This window comes from Phlebotomus argentipes, unplaced genomic scaffold (assembly GCF_947086385.1).
Source record: "Phlebotomus argentipes unplaced genomic scaffold, Phlebotomus argentipes genome assembly contig_33, whole genome shotgun sequence".
NCBI lineage: Eukaryota > Metazoa > Arthropoda > Insecta > Diptera > Psychodidae > Phlebotomus > Phlebotomus argentipes.
Genome location: NW_026776167.1, coordinates 785844 through 800038, shown reverse-complemented (window position 1 = coordinate 800038; position 14195 = coordinate 785844). Strand labels below are relative to the sequence as shown.

General features: G+C 35.8%; 1 protein-coding gene across 2 annotated transcripts; it reads left to right on the top strand.

Moving 5' to 3' along the window:
• Window positions 1-1141: 1141 nt before the first annotated feature.
• Window positions 1142-13959, top strand: LOC132256897 (potassium channel subfamily K member 1-like). Of its 2 annotated transcripts, XM_059753492.1 has the most exons (5): window positions 1142-1272; window positions 6408-6662; window positions 9675-9818; window positions 10607-10816; window positions 11664-13959. In XM_059753492.1, the coding sequence occupies exons 2-5, from the start codon at window positions 6431-6433 to the stop codon at window positions 12146-12148; spliced, it is 1071 nt and encodes a 356-aa protein (XP_059609475.1). In that variant the 5' UTR covers window positions 1142-1272; window positions 6408-6430; the 3' UTR covers window positions 12149-13959. The 2 variants fall into 2 exon arrangements, with proteins under 2 accessions (XP_059609475.1, XP_059609474.1); XM_059753491.1 differs by lacking the exons at window positions 1142-1272; window positions 6408-6662 and adding an exon at window positions 8064-8748.
• The last annotated feature ends 236 nt before the right edge of the window (window positions 13960-14195 follow it).

The following is a 14195-nucleotide window of genomic DNA, read 5'->3' as shown; positions in this document are numbered from 1 at the left end:
TATTCAGCAGGAACCATCTGAATTAGTATCCACCTCCTTTATGTTCGTTCGGTATGTGGATAACATACAACAGTGCATGTACACCTCCGCAAAATGCGCTGTCAGGGAGTTATCCAATTGTAAAAAATTGAAACACTCTGACAGGCAAGAAGTGGAACAAAGCACTAGAACATCCTACAGCCCTGGATTTTCATATGTCTTCTTTCCTCCTTAGCCCAGCCTTAAAGACCTGTGTGACCAGTGACTTCCGCTCACAAGGATTGCTTCATTCTGCAATTTCTTCTCCCATTGTCTATCGATTTACATAGTGTACTTGGACTCCTTTCATACAGATTAATGCCACATTGTGTAAATACACAATTTGGTCAACAAACCGTGTCTGCTGAAGTGGATGGATTTTATAGTAATTCTCTTATGTCTCAAGAGTTAGACAAGGGTTTTAATTTTTCGAATGATGTTCGATGAGAAAATTTAATAAGAGATGATGTATTGGATTCAAAATGAAAGAAAGAATGAAATTGTGTATGGTAAATTTTAATACTCGAATATTATGTTATATAGTCAAATCATGCCTCTGAGCCCTCTGAGATTTGCAGTTTTATCTTATATGTATACATATAAGGTATGCCGAAACGATTCCAATCCGCCGATTTTATTTTAAAATTATTTTGTAGATTAATTGGATAACACTTCTGCGTATTAAAACTATTATTAAGTAATTTAATGCAAAAAAATAATTAGTGTTATTACTGTAAAAAATTCTACGTCACTTGTACAATTTATTTAATTAATTGGCGAATTTTATGCATATTACGTTTATTGATCAAACATGACACCTTCCTTTGTGTGCATTTAAAGTGAAACCATCATTACGTTTTCATACAAATTCCAATTCATTCATCAGTAAATTACCGAGAATCTGCTCCAATGCTTTGCTGAATATAAGATTTTCTCACTTCTTGGGAAGATTATATATTAAGAGAATTAACAAAAAAAAATTCGCGATACTTTTATTGTTCGGGCGCTGGTTTGCCTCGATTCGGGCCTGGCGTCGTGAAATTTGCTGAATCTCACTCGAAACGCTCGTAGGTAGTGAGAGCACAAGTCAGTCACGAAACTCGCGTCGACAGAGATGCCGGCTATTTGCTCGTCGGTAGGAAAGAAGTGAACATAAAGAGTGAGAGGGACCAAACAATAAGACGTTCTCAGTGCGCCCAATTTTCACTTTGAAAGGGTTGTGCATTCGATTCTAGTCTCTCTGTTCACAAGAAGGTGAGTTCCGCGTTACAAAAATACATCAAAATTTCATGCAGAGATATGCGCTAACGAGTTGGAAAGAGGAAGAGATTGAGTTCTTTCTGTGTTGGCGTGAATTTCAAGTGCTCCAACATTATAGCAATTTTAATTCGTCCCAATGATACTCAACGCGCGAGGCAAAAAAAGAAGAAATAGATTTATGTATATATTAATTGATTTTAATTATTAGTGGGATGATGAATGTTCAGTGTATAATATCTTCTCTGTGTACGATTCCGTCTTTTTGCTCACGTTGTCCGCTGAGAATGAGAGATGATGTGAAAATATTGAGGGAGATTGACTTGACTAGACTCCACTCCATGAATGAAATATTCCATCACACACCCTTCCTCGTTTTCCTCGGAGCATGCGAGGAGAGAATAAGTATTTTCATGAGATTTTTTATCTGGTGCGTACGCAATTTTTTTCATTTATTATATGCATGTGACGAACGAGAGTGTGATAAGAATCACTGATAATTTCGTGGGTGGACTATGAGAATTTGAAGTGTAGGTTTCAATGTTAATTTTCTCGTTCTTCTCATATATTCATCCATGCTATTATTTATTAAAGTATCCCCTTGGTTAGTACTTATTTAGAGTCATAAAGCAGTAATGGCGCTAAATTACTCTAAGGCATCCATTCGCCTAAATCGGGACATCAAGAGTTTGGGTGTGTATACCCTTATTGGGAAGTGAAAATCATTTCGAGGAGAATTATGCAAGAATAATCATTATGTATATTTTTCCTATCTCATTGCATTAATTAGATCAATACACCCTCGTTACTTTGCGAACGCCCCAAACTTTAACTGGCACAATTTTGAGGAATAAACAACTGCGTGAATTTGATGGTCGTGTGAACAAGTCACAAAATTTCCACTTCTTCGGGAGACGCTGAATAGAAACACCGCACGTCGTTTCGCTAAATGGGATCATATCTTCAGGGGAGTGATATCGAAAGTTTTATATTTCTCCGACAAATTTTACGTGTTTTCCCATCTTCTGAGCTCTATCTTGAAATTTAACAGGAATTTAATGCAAAGATTGTTAATGTTTAATAACATCGATAAAACTCTCTTACAGTGAATAAGGCCTCGACAAAAATAATTACTTTCTTAACGATAAAGTAGAAAGAGAGAGAGAGAGAGAGAGAGAGAGAGAAATTTTGTATGGTAGATTTCACACGGCAAATGATTTTTCAATATGCGCTATTTAAACGTCTTCTCTATTCACTTTCAGTACCCATGCAGATAATTTATCTGCAGTCAATATTTATTGCGTTACAACTTAAACCTTGATGTATTGAACACATTAAGCAGAAAGAGAGCGAAAGCAGAGCAAATATAATTAATTATCATGATCAAAATTGAGTTTATGTTCCACTGTTGAATACTTGGTTTATCTAATAATCCTCTGTTAAAATATATATGACTATAGGTGAAGTATGAGTTATTTTGGTTTCATAAAGTTTAATTTGCTAAATGAACGGAAAGAGTCACATGTCAGTGTAAGAAGTAATGCATCAGCGAAGGAAAAATCACGAGAAAGGAAGTCAAGAAGATAACAAAAATCTAAATTAAGAAGGAAGGTAGAAACTTTAAAAAACAAAGTTCAATTTTTCGGAGATGCAACAAAAATTTCGACTTTAATACACTGTAGTAATGTATTAGCTTTCATAAAGACGATGTTCTCGTGTAAGAAGGCATCACAACGAAAAGGATTAGGATATTCGCGAAGAAAGACTCAATCAGAGATATGAGAGATAACCAGTCTAAGTGCATTTGTCAAACAGAAAGACAGATATCATTATTGTGAGCTTTGCAATAAGGGTGATATAATATTTTTCAACCCACTTTCCCCTAAGTTTTCTTTTTCGATTTTTCCATGAAGCATTTGAGGGATGGTCTGTACAGTAAAAGGGACACATTAACGTTAGAATTCCCATGAGAAATATAGTGAATGTGTTTATGAGAGATAGTTTGAATTATGGACTACAGTTTTAATTGGTTACAGGTAATGCTGGGTAAAACTAGCGAGAAGGAGTGAATTGGAATATGAATTTTACAAGTGGAGAGAGACGAAAGAATAGAGCAAAATCGTATTTGAATAAAATAGGAGAGAGAGAATGAGTATGGTGCCCCATTAATTAAAATGCTGTGCTCGCAGTTTGTACACGTACAATTAATTTTGTAATACAGCCACTACTGTGTGTGTTCAAGTTTGTACGTTTTTAAATATGGGGAGGACTACCCCAAAACTTGCTCAGTGTGGTGGTGGTGAAAAATCGATAAATGCTAAATAACACGTTAAGAACTCAGTGAGAATGTTACATTTTCACATTTTTACTGTTGAACATTTATTAATATACACCTACTGTTGAGAAGGAATTTTTTCCATGAAACCAAATTCCATATCTTTCACGACAAAATGGATTATTTTCAGAACAACACCCCCGCCTTCAATTATGAGGTGTGTGCGTGGTGGGAAATAATGTGGAAATTTTATAGCATGGACATGGTTTCATAAGTGTGTCTCTGTTGATGCAAAAATGTGGCATATAATTTTTCATAAATTCCCTCCGCGCTACGTGACATTGCGCAATTCATTTTTTTAGGATTGGGCGGACTTTATCACATCGTGAATTGGCTGACCAGATGTCTTTTTTTCAATTTGAGAACACAATCACGAGATGAAAATTGCTCTGACTTACACGAATATTACCCAGGAGTAAGACAGAATTGGAGCAAATTAAGCCACGTTTCCCAGTGAATATTTTAAAATTCAAATAAAATATTAACCCAAATTTTTGATCATTTATTTCTCTGCCTTGTTATTCGTATGGTGAGTATAAGTCGATCCGCTAAATTTGTTTCAATTTTCCCGGAAATTATTTATTTTTAGGATACTTTGCACACATTAGCAGATGTGTCTTCGTGCGAAAAATATCCTTAGGAAAGAGTTACACTGGAATAAGGAGCTCAAAGACATTCTCGAGAATGTTGTGGCTTGATATTTGATGTGGGTGAAAAAGTTGTGAAGAGTGCGTGGAAATTTTTTTCTTCACAGCTTTAAAAATTGATACATTTCAAGACCGGGCATAAATCCAATTACAAGGGACTATAAAATTGTGTTCAATTTTTTGAGGTGATTTTCTGTTAAATGCAAAAACTCTCTTGTCTGGAAATTGACAAGGTCGAAGGGTAGCAAAAAATAAATTTTATATGAGAAATCATTGTTAAACATCGAGCAAATGCGATGGATTCTTGAATTCTATAGTGTTTGGGGGTGTTTTCTCCATTTTGTGGCCTCAAACATTATATTCATACCATAATAGAAATGGCCAATAAAATATTTCATTCATCGGGCATCATTTTTTACTTTAGTACCTGACAAATCGATAATGTTGATCTTATGATCCTCTTGATTTGATTTTTGTGAAGGTATGCAAATTCTTGGCCATATTCCTCGAGATAGTGAGCATTAATATGTCTATCTATAATGTTGGTTCAGCAACGACATTCTCTTATTCACTCTTTTGAAAAGGATGGAAAGTAATTAATTTAAAAACGATCTTATCTCAGAGCAAATTACGTTGATTTCCGGAAATTTCAAAATTCACTAGTCGTCGGGGGTGACATCTCTGTATTTGGCTTTTCTACGTTTTTTTCTGAATTTGCTTAGGGATTCAAAGAAAATTGTGCAAATTTTCTGAACTCTCTGAATTTTTAAATTTTTACTACGCTTTCTCACATTTTTTCTCCCTAACTGAGTCGTGTTGCTTGCTCAACACTCGCTATTTAGTTGTATTGAAAAGTGAGTTTTTATTCTATCTAACTAATTTAATGATTTTCCAACATTTACGTTGCCTGACTTTGTCAATTCACAGCGAGAGCGTGTGTACTCACATGAAAATTGCTCTAGAGATGGGAAAAATCAATAATGACTGAGATATAGTTTTATCTCTGCCCCAAAGTTTCTTTATCAAACACAAAGCTCTGTGTCGCGTTTTTTGCTCCCCAACATCCATTTTTTCTTCCTCTTTGACACTTGCCATGGTTGACAAAGTGATAAAACTCTTCAACAAATAAATTCCATGGACAGTTTTGTATCAGGAATCAAAATGAAATGTAATACATCTTTTACACCTGAGCCATTTCACATCGCCATTCATCGGGTGTTTGTCAGACTTTCATTCAATTTGCCACATTTGATGGCTCCATCATGATGCTTTTTTGATGGTCAGTCAAAATAGGCTCCTTCAGTTACATGGAATTACTATTAATTGTCAATGATTAATAATGTATCATCAGGAGAAAGTGTGTTTGCATTCCGACTAAAAATAACACATCGAGCGAGTGTGTAGTAGGAATAAGAGATTACTTCTTAAAATAGATCCTCGGAGTGCCATTTAATTTGGAAATTTTCAGGGGGCGTTTCTGTGGACGAAAGTAACACCTGTCGCATTTAAAATAGTTTAATTCTCTGATTTGTATGACTATTTTTAGATAAATTGTTTTCAGTGTTAAATTAATAATGGGGCTGCACTGTTCAAACTGATAACGACTGACTTAGAGTTATCACTCTTCTGGTCCAATCAAATTTCATTTACTCCAACCTTCTGCTTCATTGAGAAAGATTGTAAACTAAATATTATAATAATTTCCCTAAAATTACGTTGTGAATTCAATATAAGGGATATTCTCTCTCTCCATGAAAGGAAGTAGAATTTCGTGGTTTCTGTAGAAGTACATATAGCAATTTCATTCACGTATGCGAATGTCTAAATATAAAGGAGAAGGATTGGTCTTGTTTGGATTTCAATTTGGGTTTTAAATTAGTAATGAGGCAGAGAGAGAGAGAGAGAGAGAGGGAGATGAATTTTGGTTGTGCTCAGCCTAGAGCATAATCACAAGAGAATCTGTGAGTCATATGGAAGTTGTTCATTGCTCTGGATGTTCACAATGTGTGGGCATGAACGACGGAATAAGAAGGGTCTTTATCTGGTCATTCTCGGTATCATCATTTTGAATTTGCTTGTCTTTCGCCGTAAATATTTGAATGCCGTATTGATATGCGTCTCACTCTTCCTATTTCTGTCTCTCGCTGTAGGTCAGAATAGATAGTGGAGCATCATGTTACTGGGGGCTTGGCCACTGGGTGGTAAAACCAACCATGGATCCACCGCAGCCACATCCACAAAGAGTGGCAAATTTCGCTTCACCCTTCTCTGTGGCGGCTACGTTCTTTTCCTTGTCGTGGGAGCAGCAATTTTCTCTGCCATTGAAGCACCACGGATGGATGAATTTGCCAAGAAACTCAATCTCGCCAGGAGTAACTTCCTCAAGAAATATTCGTGTGTTGATGGTGAGTACTGTGTTAAGCAAAATGGACTTTCAACACAGATTTAATATATTCCCTCCCCATACCACCACTCAAAGGCTGGGATTAGCCTTGTGTGTAGGATTTATTTACATATATTCATGGGAGAATAATTCATTTTCTTGCAATGGGAACAACAAACATTTTTGCCTCCACTCTTTCCTGCTGTAATAGTACTGCGGAGTCATTCTGAACTTTTGAAACTATTAAAGAGGGTGAATTTCATTCATTTATTAAATGAAATGATTCATGAAAGATTGTTAAATTTTAATGAAAAATCTATTATATTACAGAGGTAATATTTTTCAACAAACTCAGAAAATTTAAAGTCAGTTAGCTAGAAGCCGACTTTGTTTTAGACAAAACTTCGGATTATTACATTTTAACCATTTTAACATACTTGCATGTTGATTCTATAGAAATTAAAAAATGGTAATATAAGTATATTTACTTGAAGCATTGAGTCTTTTTCTCCATGTTTTTGACGCTGCATATTGAAAAAAATACAGATTTCAACCTTATGTAAGGTTTGGCGAGTTTGACGATGATTGTAAATTTTTCACAACTGTAGGCGTGCTGATTAGGCGAAGATTAAGACCACCCAAAAAGTTGCAAGAGGTTTAAATAGGATGGATGGAATATCTATCAGACTATACTGGAGTGTGTATTTCTGTATCTAAAATCATGTTGCTTACATCAAGACTTTTGGCCTTTAACAGAAGCAAAGAATTCTGGCGGAAAGAAAACGTAGAGGGTGGTATAGAACAATTCTCTATATACATATGTAATAAATATTTACTTAAGCGCTTGAGCTATTCTGTTTTTCTTTCAGTTTATTAATTTAATGTGGGCATTTTCAAAGTTCAAGATAACATATTTTTCGAGGAAATAGCATTACTCTCCCCATAATGATTAGATAATCACATTGAGGGATGGAATTTTGATGTGAATAATTAATGTTCACATTAATATGATTGACGTTTCCTTAGGAAAATCAATACATAATAGTAATTGATGCATTGAGATTGAAATGTATCTAAACTTTCTCGGTGAAATTTTATACACCCGGAAAAGTGTGATGTATTGATTTAAACTATTTAGAGATGCAATTTGAACAAGTACAGTATTTGAACTTTAGATTTACAACCAATTCTCCTTGTTGATCTACTTCCCCTCATCCAGACGTCCATAATTCATTTGTGAAGACAGAAAGAGAGGAGATTGAGCTTTTACATACTTATTTACATTACATAATTTACATTTCTTGTCCCACTCTTCTCCGCCTCGGAGATTTATCAGAGGAGCGCCTTATCAGTTGAGTCTCTCCCTGACTTTTCTGCCTCTTTCTCGGTATAAATGTTCGGTGGCATATATTAGCTGGAGTCATTGAGTAATTGTCTGCTTGTGCGACAAGAGATTATACAGTTGAAAGTGGATTTTCTTCTCAAGCCGAGAGAGCGATTAGTCTTTAGTTTCGGTGGTGTGATAACAAATATGGTATTTAGTCGAAGCACGGAAAATTGCACACACATTGAGTCAATGTGCCAAGGCATTTGGCTCACTTTTGGCGATGATTTGATCTTCATTTGACGTGATTTTTGGCACTTCGTGTGATCATATCTTTTTGTATTGTTTCTCATCTTCTTTCGCGGTCGTGTTCTCGGTGACATTGATCTTTCGTGGCGGGTTTTTCTCACTTCGCGAAAAAAAGACAGACAGTCTACAGCTATATAACGAAGCATGGAGAAGGCAAAGGTGAAGAAACATCCAGGTGACGAGCTTCACGGACTTTTGTCAGACTTTGCAGATGAATTTGAAGCACGAGTCGATGAAATTCGTCTTAAACAGTCAGAATTGGATTTCAAGCGTGAATTGCATTATGAGGGAATTCACTACAAGAAATTCACGAAGCGGAATCACGCTTACTTGATTGCCTTTGCGATCTTCTACACTTTCTTCTTGGTTCTCGGAGCTCTCAGCTTCATGAGTGTCGAGTCGTCACTTGAACTTGAGACGCGACGGAAGTTGAGCTTGTCCAGAAACACATTTCGTGCCAAATACAGCATACAAGGTTAGCCAAGAGAGAGTTGAGCATTATGGAAAATGTATGTATTTTCATGCTAATACATAAACACTCATTGGGTATAGAATGTGTATGGAAAAATTGTGTTCATGCATTTGAAGTTCGTGAGATACTAATTTTGATATTTGGTGATGTCTCAAAATTTTATTTCTAATTTTTGAGATAACTGCTTTCTATTCATTGAAGGAAAATTAAGTCCCGAAATATTGTATGAAGAATAAAAAAGTGTTTAAGATAAAAATGGCTTTTCCGTCAACAACTTTAAAATATTCATCTATGGGTCGAAAAGGTTCTTTGGCAAAGGAATAACCTTTCTTATTAGTAGGGCTTATTAGGTCTTATTAGTCTTTAGAATTTTTTTAACAATCGTATTTTCCAGAAAAGTCATAAGTTTGGAATAGCGATTATAGAAAAAGTAGACAATTTAATGGTCAAAAAAAGAAAATTTTCATTACACTGTGGGGTAGTTTGTGCGTCTCATAATATTAGCAGGACAGTGATAAAAAAATGCGTTATCAGAAAATTTATAACAGCAATTAATTACTTTGCGTTCTTTGCTGGTGTATTTCCTTCTTTATCATATATTATCATGTTATAATGTGCGGTTAAAACGTCTATTATTTCGTAATTTTCAGTAAGAAGACTCACCCTGTGGTGAAGTTTCTTGAATGGGGAAATATTTTTAAAATTGTAGGTAACAAATAGAGCGAGAAAGAATGAAAAGTGGAAGTCTCAACGATGACGCAAAGGGAAAGTTGACAAACACTCATGCATTAATTATATTAAATATTCCCATGCGGGATGAAGAGCGAAGGGATGTGTAAATTCATAACTCTCGAGGAATGTTCCTTGAGCTTAGGTGGAAGCAACATAGAGAAACTTGATGAATTCTTCTTCTTTTCCACCTTACCCAGATGATGATCTCGAGGCGTTTCTCAAGGAGGTTGTGAGTGCCAGTGAACGTGGAATTTCCATCCTGCGAAATGCTTCATCCAGTGAACTGAACTGGAGCTTCGGCCAGGCATTGTTCTTCTCAAGCACCGTTGTCACGACCATCGGTAAGTTTAAGTGGATGATTATTGACAGAGTGCATATGTTTCAATTTCGAGTCGACAAAGTATAAAAGAGAGAATAGCAATTACGTGATTTGAATTAAAATTTGCGGAGTTGAATTGATATTTCTTTTTGGACCCTTTCCTTTTTCACCTTTTTGAGGGGCAGTGGGTGTGTTTTCTTCCGCCATTGAGTGCTCTCAAGATACGCAAAGAAGCACGCAGACCTTAGAGTGGTGTGCAAACAAAAATGGGGGGAAAAATTCCATGGAATATCATTTAATATCATTTTGAAGCGACGCTTTTCTTTATGGGTTTTCAAAACATTTTATACAAACTCAGAGTAAAGATGAAAGCGGGAAAAACAAAATGTCAACACACTGCGTAATTTAAATGGAACTATGAATAAAAACTTTAACGAATGCTGATAATTCAGAGGTCAAGTTTGAGTGAAATATGAAACCTTGCACAAATCTTCCATAAAAAATACATCCATAGAATTGTGTTAATTAATCTATATATTTTTATTTTTACAACGTTTCATCACAGAGATGATTTGCCATGTTTATTTATTATTTTGGTTATAATTTAGTGGGTGTTGCGGTAGGCTATTGACGTTTGGTTGATCCACACATAAAAGTGCGAAAATTACCAAATAAAGCACTAACTATTAAGCAAAACTATTCAGCGGAAATACAATTGCGAGCTTGTAAATGGAATTATGAATTTCTTTTCATGCTGAAATAATATCCTGACATCTAATTAATGTCTGTAATTAATAACTGTCTTTCCAGGTTACGGACACGTAACACCGCTCAGCGAGACTGGGAAGATTTTCTGCATGATATACGCAACTCTGGGGATTCCGCTAACACTGGTCCTCCTGTCAGCCGTAGTCGATCGTCTCATGATTCCTGTGAGTAGCCTGTTGGGCTTTATGAATGCAAAATTGGGCCATTTGTATCAACCATTCAACATCCGTTTGCTCCATTTGCTGCTCATTGGTAAGTACAAAAAAGTCTTTTCTGCTGTGCAATAAACTACCAGTTTTACAGTTGAGATCTTATTAAATTCAGCTTTTTGGGGTGAAAATAAATCGTTGGACAAGGCAAGAATTTATGAAGCTTTCCTCTCTGAACTTTTCTTCTTTTTTTTACCCTTGGGTTTGAGGTGAAGTGTTTGACTTTTTTTTATGGGATCATAAGAATGTTGTTGTTCTCTGAGTTACGGAAAATTTTCATTAGAAAAGTTGTGAGAATTTGGTGGGGAAAAAAGCATTTCAACAATAATTTTTCCATCGGGGATATTTTGAGTACGTGTTTTAAATTCATTTCATCCTTTGTTTTTTTTTTAAATAAAATAAAATAGAAAATCCGGCAAGATTGGGACTTTGTATGGACAGTAATTTATGATACTTAAGGTACTTAGGGTACTTGAGGTATATATTTTGGATAATGTATGTATTCTATTGCATGTATTAATGTGTGTATTGTATAATGTATAAGAATTCTAGGAATAAAATATTCGTAAATCATAAGTAATTTTAAACTAGATGAAACTATAAAATAAGGTTTCATGATGAGACATTAATAGTTTTGATATAAACCACGCACTGGCACCGCCACTCGTTCTGTTATGAATCCTTCGCTCCATTGTACATACAATTCTTTGCAAGATAGCTTACTTTTGCGATATATCGCGTATGTGCTGTGTGAAAGACACTGTATCTTTGCATTAAAGAGATTACGGTGTAGAATTTATACAAATTGCAAATGCTTGGCTTAGAGAAAATATTGTGACTTGCTGCAATTGCTTTCCAATCACTAAGCGTACTTTATATACATCTTGCAGTGGTGGTTATTGGACTGCTCTTTCTCGTGGCGCCAATGTTTGTCTTTGCCTACATGGAGCCTGGCTGGGATCTACTGGATGCCTTCTACTACTGTTTCATTTCCCTGACTACTATCGGTTTGGGTGACTTCATTCCGGGAGACGGGGAGAATGTGGCAAATCCGACGCTCTACAAGACTCTAACCACGTGCTATCTGCTGCTGGGCTTGTCCGGCGTGATGCTGGCTCTATCGGTGTTCTACCAGATTCCCCAGCTCAACCTGGGCCAGCTCTTCACCGAGTATGGTAGCGGCGCGAGTGAGTCGGAGAAGATGAGACTGTCAGGCGCTGGAGCTCCTTGCTATTCCGGGCCCACCGGACTCTACATTCCTCAGCGCGACGAGGAGGTGCGTCGCGCTGTCGTCCGGATCAGGCCACGCGGCGAAGACTCGCCAAGTCCTGAGGACACAACGCCTATGCATGCCCGAGACATTCGTGTGCCATGAACGCACCCGCAGGAGATGAGATGGAATACAAAATGAGAACTACTGATCCACTATTGTTTTATAATTTAAGACATTAATATAATAACATATAATATCATCTGAAATCAGTCTATCAAAAAGAATATTTATATATCAATGTTATTCACTTGTGAAGTTTAAGAGATTCTGGCATTAGTTGATTGGGAAGAGAGTGAAAGAAAGCGAATGAGTTAAAGGTGAAGACAAAATTTTATCCCCTGTTTAGGAATTGAAAGTATATATCAAGATGGCAAAGATTATGAGATTAGAAGGTATAATATTTCATAAAATTTACTCTGAAATTAATATATTTATTTTTAGATTGAGAATATAAAGTGAAGATATCAGATAATTCTTTATAAGTAGATTTAGATGAATGAAGGGCCAGTTAATTGCGCCACTTCGGCTTTGAATGAAGACACATGATGTGTGAACATTTGTGATTAGCTTCCTGTCCATTTTAAATGCATTCAGCACGTAGTGATTGCAAAGTGAAAGTACGGGAGGGAATGAGATTGATGGTTTAATAGCAATGCAATAAGTTATAATGATAAATTAGTCAAAAATCAGTCTTAACTTTATTTTTGCACATTATTTATTAACTGTCTCGACGAATGAATCATACCCGAAATATTAAAATTCTGACTAAACACACTTGTCTGATGATATTCTTTTAAATATTTCATCGAGTGAGTCACACGCTTTTCTCAATCTCATTCTCTCAATTGAGAATTTCCACGAAGTATGAGACAATTTTGTGAAAGTACAGGAAAATAGATACCTTACTAGAGAAAAACACTTTATTTGTATGTAGATTATATAACAAATGAACACATATAAATGCTCAAATACTTCCTTTTTAGAACATATGAAGAGTAATAATATTGCTGTTTAGGGACGATTGAGACATAAGGGCAACAATGCTTCATATCATGCGATATTTCCACCTTTCTAATGAATTTGACTGACTGCAAGTGTCACCCATAAAGTTTTTGTACCTGACACTTTTTTTTTAGCATGATACGCGAAGAGTAAAGATTAGAAGAAGAGAATTATAAGAATATCAGGAGTGAGTAATACACACTGTGGCAAGAGAATTGATCCACCATAATAGCAATAAATCCCAACAAGAAAAAATGAAATGTTTTATGAGAATTCAGAAGAAAATGATATTTTTCGTTTTTTCTTGAAATTGTATTTTGACAAATTTATGGACAGTCATAAGACACATTGATTTGCGTACGTTGTATATGAATCTGCTGTGAATTATTCCATGGCATTGAATATGGGAATTTCTCTTTATAGGGTGAGATTAAAGCTGTAAATATCTATGCCAGACCTAATTAACAGTTGAAAATTGATAATGAAATTGGATCAAATCTACTGCCCCTGAGTGCATCTTACTCAGCGATAACGAAGCCAGAGAAATTAAAACTTGTTGGAATCACGAAAGAGAAAGGGAGATTTTATCCCAAAAAAAAGAAGAGGAAAATTGATGAATAATTTGTTGGTCCTACAACAATTAAATGAAAAAAAAACAGAGGCTGATTTTCCATCCTCATCACATTGTGATTATACTCGCAACTGTTGCAATGAAAATCAGATAAGACATGATGAAGAATCACGCCTAATTTGAGAGATTCTTCTCTGATGATGTTTTATTTGATTTTCTCATCACCTCAACGAGCGAAACTCCTTGACTTCTAGTGGAAGATGAGCAGAAAGAAAAACACGGATGAGGAAAAATCGATCGACTTTATTATGTCAGTGTGAAATCGCGCTGGGACCAAAAAGGAGTTGCTCATGAGGAGTTGTGGAAGGGCGGAGTCAGCATCTGGTCTTCCAAAAAAACTGGCATCATAATCCTATATGTATGCATCCTCTCGCTATTTGTCTCTTTACATGTGTCTCATTAGTGACTTTATGTATAATTCATATTTGGGGACGACAAGCGCGCTCAATCAAGTGTTTTGGCGCGTGAGAGGAAAAAGGCCTGTTAGCCTCAGTTATAATTTTTGCATAGTGGATA